The sequence below is a fragment of the Chionomys nivalis genome, chromosome 10 (genome assembly GCF_950005125.1).
Source record: "Chionomys nivalis chromosome 10, mChiNiv1.1, whole genome shotgun sequence".
In the NCBI taxonomy this organism is placed as follows: Eukaryota; Metazoa; Chordata; class Mammalia; order Rodentia; family Cricetidae; genus Chionomys; species Chionomys nivalis.
The window spans coordinates 54,143,904-54,166,377 of NC_080095.1; the positions used below are offsets into that span (position 1 = coordinate 54,143,904).

The 22,474-nt window shown below is 40.3% G+C and overlaps 1 protein-coding gene across 1 annotated transcript in view; it reads left to right on the forward strand.

The window, feature by feature from the left end:
* The window catches only part of Map4k5 (mitogen-activated protein kinase kinase kinase kinase 5), an 89,720-nt gene that overhangs the window by 10,766 nt on the left and 56,480 nt on the right, over nt 1–22,474 (forward strand). Inside the window, exons 2-4 of the mRNA XM_057782219.1 lie at nt 8,296–8,353; nt 20,916–21,006; nt 21,440–21,504. Coding sequence (XP_057638202.1) covers nt 8,296–8,353; nt 20,916–21,006; nt 21,440–21,504 — 214 coding nt within the window. The remainder of the gene's footprint in view (nt 1–8,295; nt 8,354–20,915; nt 21,007–21,439; nt 21,505–22,474) is intronic.

The following is a 22,474-nucleotide window of genomic DNA, read 5'->3' on the forward strand; positions in this document are numbered from 1 at the left end:
ATGTATTTGGTCTCATAATGCTTTGTCTGGGTTTTTATTTTTTTATGCCCTATGGGTCTTTTTTAAATATATATATTATGGTTCCCAGTTTTGTGTTTTTAAGAGTTGGGGGAGGGGCAACCATAATCAGAATATATTGTATGAAAAAAATCCATTTTCAATTGAAAAAAAATCATGTGCTCAGATTTTGGCTATTGAATTTGAATTTGTATGTCTAATTGTGGGAGGAACCTGCAAGTTCAGACTTCTCCCATGGCAGGCGTCTCTGTCCAGATTTGTACAACTATGTGGAAGTAGGCACATCAGAAACTAAGGAGCTTGGTTGGTGTAGTGAAAGAATCTCTGAAGTGGTCGGATTGGGGAACAGGGAGCAAATATGTGTGAAAGGCTGGATGTTAGTGCAAGTCCAAGGCCAGCTGAGGCAACACGGTGAGTTCCAAGCCTGCTCGGGCTACAGAGTGAGACCTTGGCTCAAAATAAATAAATAAAAATAGTGTAATTTTGGCTTGGAATAGGGACTAGCATGCACAAAGCCCTGGGTTCGTTCCTCAGCACTGTGTGCAGGGGACTTGGGAGTGCACCTTGTCATCCCAGCCATTGAGCAGTCCAGTGGAGCTCAGTGTTGAAATCAGCAGGAGCAGTGGGGTGGCAAAGGGGCAGAGAGGAGACTACCAGGGGCTATTTATTGAGCTGCGGGAGAAAAGGCCGATTGGCTAGAAGTTACTGGATAACGGCTACAGGAAAACAGGGTAATGCAGTCAGACCCGAGCTGCAGAGCATGCTAACCTGTCAACGTCTCCTCCCATGGGCTGTGGTCAGTTCGTGGCAGACGTGCTGACTTCTTGGAATAGCCCATCTTGTCTCGTGTCCTTGAGCTGTTGTGTGGAAAACTCTGACACCCATAGGCCTGTAACAGTCCCCTTCCCCACCGCCCAGGAAATCTCTTCTGGGTCTCGTTTTGGATTTATTTCCTCCCTCCTTGGAAACTTTCTCTCCAGTCTACTGTACCGAAAACACTCCTGTGCTTTGAAACGTTTAGGATTTAACATACTGTGGTGCATTGGCCATCTATGCCTGTGTGTCCCTACCAGTAAAACTCCCAAAGACAGCACAAGTTTTTGTTACATCACTAGTACTGGTAACAGTGCCTGGCATTTAGTAAGTGCTCTGTAGTATTGTGATATGAGTGATTTTGTTAAAAAATAATATCCTTAAAGAAGTGGGCATAGAGCTTTAAAGCCCGAGCCATAATCGGTCACTTCTTCTGTGTGTGAACCCGCTACCATTCCCTTCTTAAACCTTGTAGATGCTGTGCTGCTATTTTTGTAGTATAATTCCAGTTCTTAAATCTGAGGTCTATGATTCTGACCCTAACAAACACTAGACGCTAGAGGTAGCTTACTGAATATTGAGATCCCTGTTTTTTAATTATTAGAAAATGTTTGGAGAAAGAGGGCATATGTAAGATCAAAGCCTCAAGTTGGCTTCCTGAAGTTTCTAACCCTAAAAATATTCAAGAAGAAAGTTAGTTTGGAGTAGGATGAGGTATCTCATGTGAAGAACAGTAAAGCCTATTTAGTAGGAATTTATCTTTTTTCCATCTAAGCTGTCAGTACTAGCTGGTAAGCCTTAACTAAGGTGTGTAACTATACTAACTGCATCACACTGGGTTCCTGGGTGCTTGCCTGCTTATTATACCAATAACCCACTAAAAGAGGAATTAGTAACACACTGAGATTTCTTAGTAGAGGTGCTGTGGGATTTTAGTTCCTTTTGTAAGCAGTGCAAGATGTTCAAATTCTGTGTGTTAGTTTAATGAGTACACTGGGCAATGTACTTCTTAAAGAATTCAGTCTTCTAAAATCCAACACCCCTTTGAATTGTATTGTGAAATTACATGGCTAAGTTTCTGAAAGATCTCTTGGTTTGAATTGAATCTAAAGTCTCTGTGTGTGTGCATGTGCGCCCACCCTCCCTCCCTCCCTGAAAGTCTCTTTGCCTTTCATTGTAAAAGAGCCTGGTACTGCTTTCTGTTTTAAAAACTCAGCTGGAAAATTACAGAGTGCGAACATTTGCCCATCAGTTCTTCTGTAGAGAGGACAGAAGTCTGTCTTCCAAGTGCACACGGACATTCGAGTGTCCTGGCAGCGGGAGTTGTAGTGTGTGGCTCTTTACGTTTACTTCTGGAACTACATCTGTTCGGGCTTCTACACAGTGCAGCGAGTTTTAGAATCTGCCTTTCTCTGGTTCCGTGGTTGTCTTCAAATTTTTCAAAGCCGTGTTTCTTTCTGAGCAACTCTGGGGGAAAATTACCTATGAGTCCTTGGGCCTTGCTTTTTCATCAGGTCCAAAGGAAACTCCACTTCCCCAAACCCCAAAAGATAGTCCGTGTATCCAGAAATGAGCTCAGCCTGGACTATAGGAGGATTTCTGGCAGTTAGATAAAAGCTAGCATTCCTCAAGAACTTTGAAAACTAGTTTCCATCCACCAAAACTAAGTTTCCCTAACTTCTAGAAGAAGGGACCCAGCTCCCTGTGGCACCTGTCAGCATATCAAAGTCCATGCAGACATCCTAACCCTTCTCACCTCCTCCTCTATGTTAAACTCCCTCCAGCTTGTTTCCTTCCTCCCCGAGCTACTCATTCTCCTTAGAACCCTGCTAACTTCACTATGGGTGGTTCTCTCTCTCTCTCTCTCTCTCTCTCTCTCTCTCTCTCTCTCTCTCTCTCTCATATATATATATATATATATATATATATATATATATATATCTGTCTCTGTCTCTGTCTCTGTCTCTGTCTCTTGCTCTCTCTTGCTCCCGCTCCTGCCTCCTGCTTCTCCCATTATGTTTTCTCTATTCTCTGTCCCCTGCTCTTCTCCTCTCAACACACAGCCCTGGCCATGCCCAGTCTACTTCTTTCTCTGTCTGCTCCGGACCCTTCCAGACGCCGCTGGCTGTTCTCCCTCTCTCATATCTACAATGAAAGTCTCCTCCTTAACCGTGCCACAGAGCAGTCATGTTGTCAGTTTATACAATTCTAATCTTAAAAGTTGACTTTAAAATGTGTCTGAGCAAATTTATTCTTTAAAAAATAATTTTTAAATGTTTTATTAGAAATTTTGTACAGTTTTATATTTGCAAAATTGATCAGCCACTACATAGATTTGTATTTATCTATTCCTAACCTATATACAACTTCACCCTTCATTATCATCTTGCATTAGTGTGGTAGTTTCTTACAATTGCTATGTTTGTATATCCCTTAGTTTATATAAAGGTTTACTCTTAGAATTGTGCTTCTAGTGTAACGTCTTCACACACAGCACCTTGACTCCCCAAGAATCCTCTGCATGTCACCCATATAGTTCTTGTTCTAACTACCTGATAACAGTTTTTACTTTGTCTTTTGTTGTGGTGGTTTGGTTAGTTTTGGTATGGAGATTGTGGTTATAGTTGTTTTTTTTTTTTTTTTTTTTTTTTACTATTTATGAAGCTTTGCCTTTTTATATCACATAGGTGGGATTATATGTATAGCTTATATTTATATTTATAGCTTCTTCAGATGGCTTCTTTAGCTTATCATCTGTGTTCATGGCTTATTGGTGCATATCTTTTTAATACTAATGGATGTACCCATTATCCATTTATCTATTGAGTGACATCATGAATGTCACTTGTCTGATTTCATTATGGATTGACTGCTGTAAACATTTTGTACGCAGAAGTCAGTCCAGTTGATTGGGTCCATGCCTAGAAGCAGAGATTGCTAGGTCTTATGCTGAGACTGTTTTGCTTTGTAAGAAACACATTTCAGTGTCCATGTCTGTGCATACACACTCTTAAAAACCAACCTGACCCAGGCTGCAGAGATGCTCAGCCCTTAGCGGGCTGTGGAGATGTGCAACACTTAGGAGCACTGACTGTTCTTCAGGAGGACCTGTTTGAGTCCCAGAATCCCTCTTCTGACTTCTGTGACCACCAGGCATGTGACTGATGCACAGACAGACATGTAGAAAAAACACCCATACAAAGATAATAAAAATAAACGTTGAAAAAAAATCAACCTACTCAAAAGCCTGGAAGCCTGCGCTCTGAACTGTCAGCAGTAGTCACCTAGGAGGCTGAGATGGGACGACTCCGATTATTAATTTTTTTTGCAGCAAAATCTAACTCCATAATAATTTTATAGCCTTTCTTCCCAAATTTCTTTTTAATTTGTGGAAATAAAAATAACAATGAATCACCATAATCAAAAACAAAGTGACTCAGTATATTCAGTGTCATAGCACGTCCTAGTCAGGAGACAGAGTATTTCATTCTGCACATCCACAGCACTGGTCGAGCACCTACCGAGTGGAGACAGAGCATTTCATTCTGCACATCCACAGCACTGGCCGAGCACCTACGGAGTGGAGACAGAGCATTTCATTCTGCACATCCACAGCGCTGGCCGAGCACCTACCCAGTGGAGACAGAGCATTTCATTCTGCATATTCACAGCGCTGGCCGAGCACCTACCAAGTGCCAGCCCTCCAGGGGCTCACGGCCTGGGGACTACACACTTCCCACCGGCAGATACCAGCACAACTGGAACGTTAGCCACGGTCTCATGCACTCAGCCTTGTGTTTCTTACCTAAGAACACTACCAGCCTGAATGTTACTTTGTGGTTCTATGTGTTACTGTCTGGTGTTCTCTGTCACCTCTATTCTTCAGCCCTTCTTCCCAGTAAAGGAAACTTTACTCGTCCGTAGATGTTTTACTGTTTTCTGTAGAATTCGAGTGAAAAGTTTAAAAGTTTCTCTTGGAGAAAGAATGCAAGTCAGGAAATGTGCTGGCATGCATGCGGCTGGTTTGCCACAGGAGGATCAGAGAAGAATTTAGTCTGAACTTGATTTTATTTCATCCTGCAAGGTAATTTTACACATGTTAAAAGGTGTGTGTGTGTGTGTGTGCATATTATTTAAAAGACTATTTTCTGTAGATTAAGTTCAGCTTTTAAGATTTTTTAAAGAGATTTTTAGCCCATAATAATCAAATTCTGTGACATTAAAAATCACTGGGCTGGGCAGCACTCGGGAGGCAGAGGCAGGCGGGTCTCTGTGAGTTCAAGGCCAGCCTGGTCTACAAGAGCTAGTTCTAGGACAGGAACCAAAAAAGCTACGGAGAAACCCTGTCTCGAAAAATCCAAAAAAAAAAAAAAATCACTATAAGGGCCTGGAATGTACTTGTCTAGCATGCTCCTATTCCCACTAGACTGACATGAATGAATGAATGAATGAATGAATGAATGAAATCCTCATAGGAACTATTAATTCAGTGTGAAAGATGATTATATTAGTGGGTTTTTTTTTTCAGTTTTTTTTTTTTCAGTAAAAGTCACCAGTGTTGAGTATTATACAGTTAAATACTTTATCAAGTGCCTGTTACACTTTAAAGAGGAGAAGAGAGCACTTGTTCTGGAGAGAAGCCCTGTCCCCTGCCACGGTGCACAGTTTGTTGATGAATCTGACCTTTACCTTCGTCAGCTTGGCCTTGGACAGTCATTTGATTTTACTGAGCTGACTTTTTATGATTAAATTAATTGAATTAAATAATGTGAAGCACTCCACAAACCATAAAGTAATACAGGTGTAATTGCCATCACCGTGTGGACTCTGTCTTTTAAAACACATTTTATAATCCACTGAATCAGACGCTCGGGAGGCCAGTGAACTACTCTGTAACCTCTTACCATGTGTTCTGTACCCAACTCTCATGCATGAGGACAGACTCGGGTCATTGGAACCAGTTGTCCTGGAACCCAGGAGAGCTCCAAGCCCTGATGTTAATGGATAGTTCTTTCCTTCAAGGACAGAATGCGGGCGTGGGGATGTTGTGAGTCTCTGCTGCTGTGTTTTCTAACTGCGTTCATGGTTTGAGGAGGGTGGCTGCGGACAGGGCAGTAAACGGGGAAATGCTCTCATCACCTCAGGACCTTCGACGTTGGATAGTTGTCTTCCCTTCTGTCTGTCTGTCTTTCCCATCCTTCCACCATTCACTCTCAGCCTCTGGCTCATTCTGAAGGCATCTCTGCTAGCATTCTCCTCCCTGAATCTTTGTTCTTTGAGTCCCTTTTCTTTTTCTTATTTCTCTGATGATGTGATTTGTCCGATTCAGCCTCTTTTATTGTATAGTACTTATTTTTATACCAAAAGTTGACATTTAAATCTAATATAATAGGTAAAAGTGTTATCAGTAATTCATTTTCACATACAAAATGCAACTGGTCACAGTGAAAATGAGGTCTGATATTAATGATAAGAATATAATGTTCTTATTCTGTTTTAACAGTTTATATAAACAGCTTTTATTCATAAGCTTTGACAGGAAATTCTGTTATCTTAGAAACCATTTAGAAGAAATAATTTAAATAGTGAAAAGATGTTTAGAATCAATAAAGACATATAACATCATGATATAGTAAGAACTGAAAATGAACTATTATATGATCTATTTTAGAATAGAAACTTATGTATAGCAGGTAGGAAGTATATTTTTAAAGCAATAAAAGTGTGTATGTACACTAGGTCTTGGTAGAATGCATATATCATCCAAAGTGATGAGTATAAGTTCCATTTTTCACATCAGCATTATGTTAGATACCATATGGACACATAAGGACAAAGTATGCTTTTATGGCTCCTTTTTTCAGATTCTTTTCCTCTTTCAAACCTGTGTCGAACAGTTCTTAGAGCAATGTGGGAGCATAGACATTTTAAGCCACATTTTTTTTGAGCTAAGAATTCCATGTCTAAGTGACTTTATTGATAAACTGATACATGCTAAAATATTTGCAAGGATCTTCACTGTAGCACTATTTGTAGTTTGTCCATGATCATTATAAAATAGTGATTTTTTTACTATGGATTTGTGTGAAGGAAACAATCATCAAAGCTATGGGAAGACATAGTTATGATATATATTTACTCCTCTTGTTAAAATCCTAGGTGGACGACAGAAGTGAGTTGGGTAAATATGTATCCTGTTGGTGGAAATTAGGCAGCACTGTACATGTTGTGGAAAACTCATGAGGTCATCGTCTTCTATCACACGTGTGCACAGACAGCCACATGCTTGTATACATGGGGGAGGAAGCACGGGAAAGCTTGCTTTTCTCTGGTACTTAGATATGAATCGTTTAGATTTCTTTTTCTTTTTCTTTTTTAAATTTATTTATTAATTATGTGTACAACATTCTGCTTCCCACACACCAGAAGAGGGCGCCAGGTCTTGTTACAGATGACTGTGAGCCACCATGTGGTTGCTGGGAATTGAACTCAGGACCTCTGGAAGAGCAGTCAGTGCTCTTAACCTCTGAGCCATCTCTCCAGCCCCTAGATTTATTTTTCATTTAGTGGCTCGTGGTTATGATTATAGTATAGAATAAACATGAAGGTTTTGTTTTTGTGGTTTTGGCTGTGTGGAAATTTTATTTGCTTATTCATTCATTGTAAAATTTATCACTCTGTGCTGCCAGCTTGGTCTCAGATCCTGAGTTCAAGTGATCATTTCTGCCTCCCGGTAGTTAGGACTACAGCTTGTGGCATGGTGCTCAGCTTATTTGTTCATTGTGTATGCCAGCACATGATAATCGTTCATGCTTATGAGGGCAGGACTGACAGGTGGGTATGCTGCATGTGCACAGTTAGGGTGAGCCTACCTGTCACTTGAAACGTTTGTCATTTCTTTGTGGAAACAAAATCTATTTAATGTACACACATAATTATCTGTAGTCACTGTATTGTGCAATAGAACACTGGAATTATTTCCCCCATTTAGCTCTAGCTTTTTTCTGAGAAATAATACTGAGAAAATAACTCACATATACAGAAAAATATTGTAGGAAATATACTAAAATATTTAAACAGCTGTTTTGAGAAGTGGGACTAAAGTAACTTTAAAAAAGACTTTTGTGTCTTATTGATTGATTGATTGATTGATTGATTGTTTTTTTAAGACAGGGTTTCTCTGTGTAGCTTTGGAGCCTGTCCAGCTCTTGCAGACCAGGCTGGCCTCGAACTCATGGAGATCCACCCACCTCTGCCTCCTGAGTTCTGGGATTAAAGGCGTGTGTCACCACCGCCCGGCTTTTTATATTTTTCTTTAATGAGAAAATGAGTATATCCATTTTACTGGAAAAAGATTTGGGGTTTTATTTTGTTAAAAGCATGATTGATAAGCAGTTTTTAAGGATAGTATCTTGTAATATTTATATACCTAACGAACTTGAATTTTTCTATTTTCATTTTTAGGCCAGAAATGTACATACAGGAGAATTAGCTGCAGTGAAAATCATCAAGTTGGAGCCTGGTAGGTATTGGTATTTATATAAGTGTGTGTGTGTGTTTGTGTGTGTGTGTGTGTATACATGCATACATTGTGTGCGGGTGTATATACATACATGCATACATAGTGTGTGTGTGTGTGTGTGTGTGTGTGTGTGAGAGAGAGAGAGAGAGAGAGAGAGAGAGAGAGAGAGAGAGAGAGAGAGAGAGAGCGCGAGCGAGCCCTGCCTGTTGTGGGTATCTATTAAAATACTTCATATATTTTTGAGTAGTTTTTTATATAGTTATAAGACTTACATGCATATTTTTTATTTCTTTCCTTTTTTTTAATCTTCCTAAAATAAATCTTTATGTGTTCTTCTAGGTAAATAAAATGTCTCCAATATAATCATATTAAATTGCATCAAAGATAGTCAAAGTCACTTTTAATGTGATACTTTTGTTGTTAAAGGGAATTTGAGATGGGTGTGTTCAAAAATTATAAGCTTCATTGACTCACAGTGACAAAATAATTTTCTTTTGCCATTATAGTGAACATTTTAACTTCAACTTTAGCTGTTAAAATGTAATTAGAAGTCACAGAGGCAGCCCTAATTAAACTCTGGGGGGATACTAAATAAAACCAAAACTAGTAAATAGTGGAGGAGATTGCAGGCAGGGGACAGGAGTGGTTGTGGAGGGAGAGAAACAGAAGGTGGGCGGAGAATGACCAGACTGCGCCGTGTACACGTCTGAAATTGTGAAAGAACACAACCTACCTTGTCCTCTGGCAGAAATTGTGATATTTCAGACTTCTCTTACTATACCATGTGATAAGTATAGACTGATCTCCAAAATGTCACTGACTAAGTAGATGGGACCATGAGCAGACCTGACTGGAGGAGTCCTTTGAGTGAATGCATCTCATTTTATGCAAGGACTGAGGAGAGCTAAGTTCTGGGCTGGGCTCTAAGAGGAAGCACAGATGTTTACCCCTTTGCTGCCCACAGAGAGCACACGGGGCTGGGTTCTGCACTGCCTGACTTGTGCATAGCTTTACTTTTCATGATAATTGACATTAATAGTATATCTTTAAAACCTGTAAGCCTCACTTATCAGTAAATTATGTGTTGTGAATAGTGTAGAAAATCAATTTAATAAAAAGAAAAAAATCAAAGCTGTAGAGATGCCTCACTAGATCAGTTACTGGCCTTGCAAACATAAGGACCAGTGTTTGGATCCCTAGCACCCTCAAATGCTGGGTGGGAGTGGAGGCCTTACTGTGATCCCAGCACTATCAAGACAGAGCAAGGATCCTGGAGCAAGCTGGCTAGGTAGACTAGGTGAATCAATGAGCTCAAATCAATAAAGTTTATGTAAGTATATAAGGTGACAAGCCATCAAAAAGATCTATATCATGGATAGTGGTGTTTAGCTTAGTGGTTAAATGTGGGGTCATAAATTAAAACTATGAAAGACTGGAATTCTCACTTCCTTGTTTTGTAAAAGTCCTTGGTTTCATATTAGAGGTCACTTATAGACTAATGTTTAAACTTTCCCTCATTCAGAAAATACTGACGACGTGATCTTAGAATTGCACCATTTTGTTTGGATGTGTGTATGTACATGTGCACTAGAGCATGTGCACATGTGTGAGTGTGTGTGTGTGTGTGTGTGTATGTAGTTTGGCCTGAATTGTTCACCACTGTATACAGCAGAGCTCTCCGTGGAGCCTCTGGGGGTTCTCCTGTCTCCACTACTGTCTCACTGTAGCACCAGGATTATAGACACATGTAACCACATCTGTACGGGTTCTGGGGATTTGGACTTCGTTTCTCAGGCTTGTGCAGCAAACACTTTACTGTAAAGCATCCGTACTACTATGTGTGCACTACAGTCCTGTAGCACCTGTACTACGTCACTTCGGTCCTACACCTGTAGCTCACTGCCTGCACTACGGGACTGAACTGGAGCCAACTGGACGGGCAAGGGCCTGGAGATTGACACACACAGACAGAGACCCAGGTCATCCTTGAAACAAGAATGCCCCCTTTGTTGTGTTCCAGGGCAGCTTATATAGGGATCATTAACTGATAGCCACGCCCCAGCCAAACCGACCAGAAACCACTCCCCTGCCATCAGGAACTCCTGAGGGTCTTGCGCTCAGAGTAGCTGCAAGCATTGGAAAACAAGTTGTTTACTCCAGCAGGCAAGGGGTCACAGGAAATTCAGGGTCTGGGGGTCCACAGTCCCCAACACTTTATCTAGTGAGCCAGTCAATATTCAACCATTTTTATATCTAGTTGATTACCTGTCATCTCTGCCTGCACCATCAGGTAATTTGTCTTTGTTACTGGTTGTTAGATGTCATCTACACGCTGCGCTAACGGCTCTCCACATCTGGAAGCTTTGTTCTTACCTTTTCAGTCCCCAAATTTTCTCTCTTGTCAGTCTTCCCTTTCTTTGTTCTCTTCTTTCCCGTTTTAGCCCTTTCTGTCAGATAATTATATTTCTTAAAAAAATATGAATTGAAATTTCTAATAGTTGTCTCCTTCCAAATTTAAATATCTAGTCCATCAGAACACTTCTGTTCTAAACAGTAAGCAAGCTCCAGGTGTGTGTTTGTTCTTCAAACTGCTGAACAGCTTCCCCAGCCACTCCTGCAGAGGCGTTCTTTATGGGCAGACTTGAAGTGTGTTAGCTGGGTTTATGTCATAATACATGGGTTTCTGCCTCCCAGTTCAGGTTCAGTGACATCCTGGTTTTGAGCAAAATAACTTTTTATTATCTATTAAAATCCTCTTTTATTTTTCAAATGGTTGCTTTTTGTCTATTTATTTATTTTACAGTAACATTAAGTCTTTTTGTTTGTTATGTTCAGGAGACAGGAGTCTCCCTATTTGCCTCAGCTTCCCGAGTAGTTACACCTACGGCTGTCTTCCACTTACTGTGCCTGACCGCAGAGGAACTTCTTAAGTCTACAGTCTTGTCTCTGGCCGCCCTAGGGAACTGACGTCATTCCTGCTAGTTCTCACATCTTCAAAGTTATTTTTACATGTGCACATGTTACTGATACTTATGAATCTGGCTCCAGGCTTCCAGATTTTAGGATGGTGTGTTCTATACTGCATATTAAGCTTTAGGGGCAGACAGAGAGTTGGCTGACCTGTGTGTGTTGGTTCTGCCCACCTCACCTTTGACTTTATTTGCTTAATGTATTTTTGTTTTGTCAGTTAGCTCATAAAAGTCATGATTACATCTTCATTTCTAAGCAGCTGTTTGTTGGTTTCTTAGTTCATGGGAGATCCGTTTAGAGTATAGGAATATAGACGAGAGCAACAGGGCAAGGGCCTGAACTTGTATCTGACGGGGGGGGGGAGGGGTAGAGCACGGGAACTAATGTATGATGCAGCGTTTGCTCATATTGGTCAGTGGCTTCTGCTTTTCCTGTGGCTCCTGAGCTCTGTCCTCAGGCGTTCAGTCCGTGCTCTCCTCACCCTCCCTCACGTTAGCCTTGGTGAGCTATGATAGTGCTAACCCCCTTTACATGTTTGACTTATGTCTCCCGTTCCACTGAGTCAACCTAACATATCTAGGCCTAGCATTTTGTGCTTTTGTGCAGGAGGTTGTTGTTTGAGACAGGGTTTCTTGGCTGTCCTGGAACTCTCTCTATAGACCAGCTGGCCTCGAACTCAGAGATCCATCTGCCTCTGCCTCCTGAATGCTGGGATTAAAGGTGTGCGCCTCCACTGCCGTGCTCTATTTTGTACGTTAATATGTCTTAGTCATTGCAGTTTTATTGTCTGTTTGTGTTTTGTTTTGTTGGCATTTACTTGGAAAAGTTATAACTTGTTTATTTTGTAACTTAATCGGAATTTTTCCCCTTGTAACAAATAGAAGTCCATGAACGTATTATTATTTAGAGGATGTTAGATCTTGCTTCTAGTATATGACTTTTTGTGTTTATTTTCTTGTTTTGTTCCTAATCTTTCCTGTAAGTTTGTTTTTTAATGGCTAGGAATTTCTTTTCTTTTTGCTGCTTATAATTTGGGAGAAACATTATATAGTTTTATCAGAAGATGGTTTATGGAGCTTTGAAATAACAGACTTGAATCCAAACCAATGTGAAGTATTTTGAGACTAACAGATGTTTTTTAGATTAAAGTAAATTCAATAATCTGCCCTTTTCTCCCATTTTTATATCATATCCCCTTTCTTCTTTAGAAGGATTGACTATGACCAATAGCAATTTGTAACCAACCCCCATTAAATGAAAACAAACATTTATAAACATTATTTGGGGAATCCGAGCATAGTTCCCCAGACTACTACTTGCTGCTTAGTGGGCACTAGTGATCTTTGAGGGACCCTGCGAAAATTTAGAATTATGATCAAGAGCAGCCGTGAAGCTGTTCTGGATGTAGAACTCAGAAGAAACAGAAACAGAGATGCTAGGAAACATTGGACCATCTGGGCTAGCTGTTCCCATCAAAGATTTTTCAGGGCATCTTCCTCAATTAAACCATATTAACCTGGAAGGAATCCACAGTTTCTTGTTTCCTATGGAAACAAAGCAAAACCTCTCTTTCCCAAAGTAACATTTTAAAAATATATAGATTGCTTTAATTTAGTAGCTTTTAAAATTAAAAGTCTCTCAGTACTTAACTCATTAACAGTCAAAAAATCCAAAGAAAACATAATACACATAATACAGATTCTTTGTATATTTTCAATCTTTACGTGGCTATTGTATATTTTTTTATTATTTTATTTCCTTTTTAAGAATTTTATTATTTTTAAATCTTTTTTTTAGTCTATTACTGTTTCTACCCTTCTCTTTCTTTCTTAAGCCGGGCGATGGTGGCGCACGCCTTTAGTCCCAGCACTAGGGAGGCAGAGGCAGGCGGATCTCTGTGAGTTCAAAGCCAGCCTGGTCTACAAGAGCTAGTTCCAGGACAGGCTCTAAAGCTTCAGAGAAACCCTGTCTCGAAAAAACAAAACAACAACAACAACAAAAACCAGCAACAACAACAACAAAAAAACCCACAGTAGAACCTGTTTAGAGACCTTTTTGTCTGAATCTGTTCCTATTGTATATCTGTATTGTTTTTTAATCACATGAGACAGATCTTAAAACTGCTGTATTAGCTGCCTGTACTGCTTAACTTAGTGAATGGCGCTAGTGCCTAGTAGTTGGCTCATCCTCCTCAGTTCTAGTCCCATGGTGGGGATACCAGCTAGAGTCAGGCTCACTGCCCCAACACTGGGAAGCAGTACTAAGCAGTACTAAGTAGCATGCAGCACACCCCCACCAACCCCACTCTAGAGGGGCTCGCAGGTGTCCAGGGAGATGTCCCCAGCTAGGACCTTGGGCAACTGAGGAGAGGGAACCTGAAATGACCCTATCCTATAGCCATACTGATGAATATCTTGCATATTACCTTAGAACCTTCATCTGGCGATGGATGGAGATAGTGACAGAGACCCACATTGGAGCACCGGACTGAGCTCCCAAGGTCCAAATGAGGAGCAGAAGGAGAGAGAACATGAGCAAGGAAGTCAGGACCACGAGGGGTGTACCCACCCACTGTGACAGTGGGGCTGATCTATTGGGACCTTATGTGCTCCTTAAAGAGCCGTCTGTGCTGCCAGCACTGAGCAAGGAAGCCATCTTAAAGGAGCTGTTCATCTGTTCACCGCCAGCAAACAGAGCCCACCCAGGAAAATGCAGCTACCAAGAAGCATGCTTAAATCCTTTCCTGTGTGTCTAAAATCCTTTTGTAAGCTCTGTCAAGTTTTATGTGGAAATTTCAACCCCATGTTGGATGCCATATGTAAATGGAGGCGGAGCTTTTATGTCCTGACCACAGGGTCCCAAATAATCACACAACTGTTTGGCCTATTGCTCAGGCTTATTACAAACTAGTTCTTACATTTAAATTAGCCCATTTCGGTTAATCTATGTATTGCCATGTGGCTGTGGCTTTTACTGGGTTCTCATGTCTCCACTCTGCCCCTCCTCATCTGTGTCCTCAGTTTGATTGTTCTGCCTAACCCTATCCTGCATAGCTATTGGTCAAACAGCTTTTTTTTTTAATTAACCAATGGGAACAATGCATAATCACAGTGTATAGAAACATATAATCTTACTATATTAAAATTAAACCTTCCTTTCTAATTAGGCACAAAGGGGGAAATTCTGTGGAATAATTCTCTTGTACACATTAAAGATTTGTCATTGAAACTGGTTTAATAAAGTACTGATTGGCAGTTGCCAGGCTGGAAATATAGGCAGGGCAACCAAACTAAGGATGATTATGGGAAGGAGAAGGGTGGATGCAGAGAGACCAAGATAGGCATGCAGTACTAAGAAAAGGTACCAAGCCACATGGCAAAGCATACATAGAAACATGGGTTAATTTAAGTGTGAGAGTTAGCTAGTAACAAGCCTGAGCTGTTCGCCGAGCTTTTATAAATAATAATAAGCCTCTGTGTGGTAATTTTGGAAGTAGCTGCTGGGAATTTGGTAACAGGCAGGCAGGAGAAGCTGGTCTTTGACAAAAATGTCTGATTACAGAGAAAGAGAAGATTCAGAAGAATAGTGCCAGCTATTCACAGTGCCCTCCCCTTCCCTGTGCATTGCCATTTGCAGACATGTTTGTGTTTGGGCATCTTTCTTCTCTGTTTTATGTATATGTGCATTTGTGCTCATAACCGGTGGTTTACTTGCTTCCTTCAGTGCTTCTGTTGGTTTTTAGTTGGTTTTATTCAAGTATTGTTTTTTCTCAGCTTCTCCACTGGACTCTGCCAGCGTTGTTTACTTCATGTGTTGCCTAGGTATTCCTGTATTCATTTTCCCCCTTTCATTCCTTAAAAGGCCAGAGCACTATTGTCTAAAATTTTCTTTCAAAAGGAATTCTTACAACTTTTGTTACTTTCTTTTCATGATAAATTTTTGAGCAAAATCAATGTTTTTTTTTCTTTCAGCATTGTTGGTAAAGACAAAGTAGATAGTAGTTTCCATGTTTTTGTAGCAGACTTTGGAAATGTTAACTCAAAAACACACTGACATGCCAATGAATTTTCCTAGTACTTTATTCAGATGTTTAAAAACATTCTGTAGACATCATCATTTCAAAGTTGATGTCTCTGTCAATTCTAGAGTTTTGGAAGTTGCTTACAATATACTTCGTTTTTACTTAGGTAATATTATATTCTTCTGGAGACTTTGGTGGAGTTGAAGAATGAATAGTTATAGTTTTCCTTAGTTATGATAAAAGATAAAGTAGATATAAATATTGTAACTGTAGTTCTTGCTTGATACCTGTTTTGTTATATGTAATTTTACTATGTTAAAGTTAAAGCCTTCCTTTTTGTTTAAACAGTAAAGGGGAAATGGTATGGGAGGTCCTTGTTGCTTTTATTGGTTGATGAATAAAGAAACTGACTTGGCCTATAGCAAGGTAGAACTTAGTTAGGTGGGGAAAACTAAGCTGAATGCTGGGAGAAAGGAGGTAGAGTCAGAAAGAAGCCATGGAGCTGCCACCAGAGACAGATGCTAGACGGAACTTTATCTGGCAAGCTACAGCCACATGGCGATATACAGACAATAGAAATGGGTTAAACTAATATGTAAGAGTTAGCCAATAAGAAGTTAGAGCTAATGGGCCAGTCAGTGATTTAATTAATATAGTTTCTGTATGATTATTTTTGGAGTCTGGGCAGCTGAGAAATGAACAAGCAGTCTTCTTACTACAGATGTGGCTAGAACAAACCATCAGCTGTCCTAGTTCAGTGATACATTCTTGTGTTTTGAAACTCTATTTCAAAGTTTAATGACCTTTAAGAAAACTAAACAGTTTTATTTTTTCTTTTTAGGATGCAGTTTTATTTTTTTCGTGTGTGTGTGTGTGTGTGTGAGAGAGAGAGAGAGAGAGAGAGAGAGAGAGAGAGAGAGAGAGAGAGGGAGGGAGGGAGGGAGAGGGAGAGAGAGAGAGAGAGAGAGAGAGAGAGAGAGAGAGAGAGAGGTGGGAGGGGGGTGCCTGTCCTCATTCTGTCCTTTATTCCCTTGAGACAGGGTCTCTTACTGAACCTGGAGCTAAACTGGCAGCCCAAAAGCTCCAGCCCGCCTGTCTCTGCCCTGCACCCCAGCACTGTGGTTAAAGCATGTGCATGACCACATCTGCTTTTTTATGTGGGTTCTGGGAGCCCAGGTCCTTATGAGAACCCGGGTCCTTACACTTGTGCAGCAAATGCTCTTATTTGCTGAGCTATCTTCCTAGGCCCATAGTTTCAACACAAAATTAATCTCTTCTGTGTGTATGTGTATGTGCTGGTGCCCAAGGATGACAGAAGGCATTAGACCCCCTGGAGCTGGAGTTGCAGGTACTTTAACAGCGCCAGTCCTCTGGAAGAGCAGCATGCCCTCCTAACTACTGAGACATGTCTTGGCCCACAGGTTTCATTTTTAAAACTCTATACTATAAAATATTTGTAGCCTTCTTCATTGTTTGGATACTTCAGTTCTGAACTAGGGGAATGTCAATATTATTAATAATACATTTCAGGGCACACATGAACATCATAAATTTTATTTTAGGGCAGCAGAGATGGCTCAGCAGGTAAGACCATTTTCCATGCAAGCATGGAAACTTGGGTTCAAATTTTTGCTCCCTAAAAGGATAAAGACAGAGCCCAGCAGTTCAGAGTTCTTTCTGCTTGTCCTCATTGGTTTATATCAGCTGGGCACAAGCTAAAGTCACACGTACGTGTGTGTGTGTGTGTGTGTGTGTGTGTGTGTGTACATACATTTATACTTCCTTGTGTATTGCTATGACCATGGGCATGCATGTATCTTTTTGAGACTTCAGTTGTACTCTTTGGATGTATACTTAGAAGTTGATTACTATATAAGTAGGTAGATCATATAATAGTTCTTATTTTAAATTTCTAAGGCGCTACCTTATTGTTTTCTGTAGTAAATGCAACATTTTATGATCTCAGCAGTGGGCACAAGAGTTCCATCTTCTCTATATCCCTACTGTTCCTTAAAAAAAACAAACCCAGCCCATCTTTGTGAACTTAGTGATATTTTTTTGTGGTTTTCAGTTGTGTTTCTCTGATTAATGTTGTTACATATTTTCATATGGCTATTAATATTTGTTATCATTGGATAAATGTTAATTTTGTTGCCTGTTGCTTGATGAAGTTATTTGATTGGTAGTTGTTGAATTATTGGAGCCTTTTATAAGTTATGGATATTAGCCCCTTATCAGATAGATCATTTTTACATATCATTTTTCCATTCCACAGGCTGCTTCTTAGTCTGTTGATTGTGTCCTTTGATAAATGTGAATTTTTAAAGTTTGATTGTATTCTTGTATTTTTTTCACTTTAACTATGCTTTTGATGTCATACCGAGTAAATTGCTAAATCCATTGTTGTGTTTTACTAGGATTTCTTTAAGGAGTTATGAGTTATGTTTGGGTCTTTAATTCATTTTGACTCACTTTTTCCTTTTCAGTTTGGGAGTTTTTGAAGTGAGTTGTAATGACCTTAACAGTGCTCACTTTATTATTGGCTGAAAATAGTCTTGTTAGACGATGGCATAAAAGTACCATTCATGGATGTGATAGGAGGAACCTCATAATTACATACTTAAAGAAATGGAAGTAAATTTATGACAATTTTAATTTTCTATTTCTCTATAGTGACAAAATATATACATTAATGTAGCTACAATAATACAGACTAAACCACAGAAAGTTTATTATAAAGTGATAGCTCCATTATTGATGGCTCTATAGGAAGGACATGCTGTAGTGGCTCTCTGTAGTTCAGAAGCATCATGTTAATAATTTTAACCTGTGAACAACAAAATATATACACAGTAGATCTTACAAGCATAAATCAGATAATATTTGATGAAATGATAAGTAGAAGTCTTGCTTTCCTTTATAAATACCTTATGGAAATAATGAAATATGTTAATTTATTCAAAAGGATTTAAGCCAGTCTTGGCTTTTAGTCATTTAGTTATTCAAATGAGGACTGGTCCCAGAGTCTGTCATGTAGTATGCAGAGTGTCCATCCCCCTTTGACACCTGATGAGCTCCCTTCTTGGCTGATGTGGGTCACGCTTTTTCTGGGGGTCTCCAGAGCTGAAAGAGATCAGGATTAAAATCACGTGGCATCCTTGGCTTCCAGTGCTCTCTGTTCCACTTTGGTGTGGCCAGCAACTGCCCTTATCAGCAAAGGCTTATCTGGGGGAGTTCTCCATTTCGCTATCAGGACTTACTCAGTCATGTGGTTTTCAGAGAACTGTAGCCAGAGTAGCTCATAGCTTTTGATTCTAAATTCCAGAGTTCTAGATTCTAGAGTATTTATATATCCAGATTCTGTATATAACAGAGTTATTGACTCTGCTAATAACTAAAATCAGACTCATTTTTCATAGTTGAAATTTTCAATGGACTACAGTTGGTCTCCTGCCAGGTTGTAGATAAGTGCTGCCTCTGCCTGTTGTCCACCCGTGCCCTCAGCAGCCAGATGATTTGGCACAGGCAATAGCTCATGCTGAAGGGAGGAGCATCATCTTAGAAGAGCTGGGGTCAGCTAGTAGAGGGCTAGCGGGGGTCCTTAAAGGTGTGTTCAGCATAAATGCAATAATCCGGGAATTGTAGAGAGTGCTAAAGTCAGAGCCCTTGCAAATACACAGGTGGAAAGGAGAAGGTTGCTGAAACCAGAGATAACGAGTTCTGTGGTTCTCAGCTAACTAATCTCATCCTTAAAATGGCCTGAATAGGATGAAACTCAACTTGAGAATACAACTTAAAATCCACTTCTACAGGAGTAGAAGTAGCCTACATCCTGCATCCTGTATACCCCAGTATACAGACCACTGCCTTTCCTATGAACCAGCAGTGAGCATGCTGAGAAAGAAATTAGGGAAAGCCAAACTAAGAATAAGCCTAACCAATTAGGTTAAAGAACTAGACATTTAACACTGAGCCAGGACCAGGAGATGGTTTAACACAGTTGTCGCCAAGCCTGATGATCTGAGCTCAGTCCCTGGAACCAACATGGTGGAAGGAGAGAACCTGACTCTACAAAGTTGTCTTCTCATCTCCACATGTGTGTGCAGGTGTACTCATACACATACATACACTCAAATGTAATTTAAATAAATACAAGCACTGATTCCGTTAAGCAAAGTTAAGCCAAACCTAGAAAGATAAAAATCACATGTATTCTGTCATATGTAAAATCTAGATTTAACAGAGATAGAGGTGTGTGTGTGTGTGTGTGTGTGTGTGTGTGTGTGTGTGTGTTGAAAACAAAGAGGTAATATTTGGGAAGAGGAAGGGGCCAGTTGGAACATGCTGGGATGGTGGGAGAACAAGAGATGGTAACGTGTGAACAAACATGAATAAAGTGCCACGATAGGCTCATGGGAGTGCCCTAAGGAAACCCACTGTTGTGAGTGATTTTAAAGAGAGAAAGTAAAGGTGCAGGCTGGATGAACAGACTAGAAAGCAAGAACCAACTGGTGGCTGTCCACAAGAAACTCACCTCCCTGGAAAAGATGCACATGAACTGAAAGTGTAGATGTGCCAAGCAGTTGGACTCTGAAAGCAAATAAAAGTCTCTGTTCTCATGTTTGGCAAAGTCAACTAAAATTAGTCAAAAGAGACAAAGAAGTTCATGTTATAGTAACAAAGGAACAGTCCAGCTTGAAGATATGATCGTAAATAGATATATATTGAGTGTGAGTGTTGGACCCAACTACATAAAACAAACACTTTTGTACATATTGGGACACTGAAGTTCATACAATAGTAGTGGTGACTCTGAGGCTGGAGGTAGGCTCAGTGGGTAAATTGCTTGTCATCCTAGAGTGGGTACCTGAGTTTGAAGCCCTAGCATCCACATAAAAGAAGCTGTTGCTGGTAGTGTGCCTATACCCCAGTACTGGGGGAAGGAGACAGGAACACCCCTGGGAGTCATGGGCAAGCTCACCTTGCTTAGTCAGCAAGCTTCGGGTTCAGTAAGAGACCTTGTTTTAAAAAAAAAAAAAAAAAAGTGGAAGCCAGGCGATGGTGGCACACACCTTTAATCCCAGCACTCAGGAGGCAAAGGCAGGTGGATCTCTGCAAGTTCAGGACCAGACTCATCTACAAGAGCTAGTTCCAGGTCAGGCTCCAAAGCTATTGAGAAACCTGGTCTTAACCCCTCCCCCCCCAAAAAAAAAGAAAATGGAAAGAGATAGAGGAAGATACCCAACATTGAACTTCAAAGGCATGCACACAAATTCTCACTCTCTGCTCAAATCAAAGTAGTGGGTGACTTCATTATCCCACTTTCATTAACGTGTAGACCACCACAAAAATGTTAGCCAAGAGATGAATGAAGCTCAGTGGTGGGAGCAGCCTAGCGTGCATGAGGTTACATAATGTATATAACGTACAGATAAAAAACATAAACCATACCACAGATCAAATGGGCATGACAGGTAACTACAGAGTATTCCTTCCAACAGCTGCAAAATAGTCTTCTCGCATTTTGTCGTATTTGGAGTAACATGGTGACCAACTTATTCTGTTTTTCAGGTGATGATTTTTCTTTGATTCAACAAGAAATATATATGGTTAAAGAATGTAAGCATTGCAACATCGTAGCCTACTTTGGGAGCTATCTCAGGTAAAAATCCAGAAGCGCCATCTCTTGATCTAGTTTTCATAGTCTCTTTCTTTCCCGTCTCTCCCTCTGTGTCAAGGCCTTCACTGTGCATGCTGAAAACATTGTCCAGAATTCTAAATCCAGTAGGGCGCACTGCCATCTGCCTGCTGTGCTCACACTAGCACCTCTGTTTCTGTGGCCCTGCCTTGTCTGGCAGCCTTAATGGATCATTATGAACAATGATAACAGAAAACAGATCATGTCCTAACCTTTTTCAGATTGACACAAAGCTGAAACTGATGTGCTCTGGTGTGTGTTGAGGAAGGATTGCTCTGGCGGCTTCTGTTGCCTTCCGCAGAGCATCCTGCTGAGAGTGAGGCTGTGGGGCTGAACATGTGGACGTCAGCAATTGAGAATTACAGGCTGGTGTAATTTTCTTTCTCTCTCATTGTAGTAGGGAAAAACTGTGGATTTGCATGGAATACTGCGGTGGCGGATCCCTTCAAGATATTTATCATGGTACTGTTAATACAGTTTTACATCTTAAGCTCTACCTTGGCTTTTATGGTTGTTGTTTGACATTTCTAGATAACAAGGGGAATGATTTGAGTAGATTTACTCTCTAATATTATTCTTTCTTTCCTCAGACACATGCAAAATTAAAACCTGGTTATAATTTTTCTTAGTTAAATTGAACTTAAGGAGTATTATTCCTTTAAGTAGTATTCTAAAAAAGCACAGTTAAAAAAAATTGTCTGCACATAGGCAGATCTCTGGGTTTGAGGCCATCCTGATCCACATAGAGAGAAGTGAGTTCCAGGCAAGCCCGGGCTATGTAGTGAGACTTGATTTAAGAAGGATGTGTGTGTGTGCACATATGCCAGTCAGATGCTATTAGTAAAATGGCATCACTTCTTGCATTACTACTTCATCAATGTATAAAAATCAAACTTTGTAATCCCGAGTAGATGAAGCCAGCCCGCAACCAGATGCTGCAGTGAGGTACCCTCTTTGCAGAGACTTCTGGTCAGTTCTAGTTTGAATCTCACCATCAGCAGGCAGAACCCCAGATTTCTTCTCACACACTGAAGAGCACTATTCGGAAGCCACTGACTAGATAGTTGCAAAGGGATTTTATATTTCATATTAGAGAAAGGTCTGCTTTCCAGAAATAATCTGGTTACTTTTGACTCTTTAGTAAGATACTGGATCAAGTCTCACTATTCTTCTGAGAGATGTGTGAAGAATTAATTATACTAGAAAGAGTACCTCAAACTCTAAAAATGTGTGATACTCATCAGTGAGTCCCAGCACGTTTCTCTGTGCCTCTAGACATGTAATTCACATACGGGCAGCCCAGCTCTTGCCCGTTTCTGAGACTGTTTAGCCTCCAGCCTTGGCTTTACTATGGCTCTTGTGATAAGCTTTGCACATAAGGACACTGTACATTTTCACTGTCCAGAGTTGTCAGGGAATAAACCTCTAATTT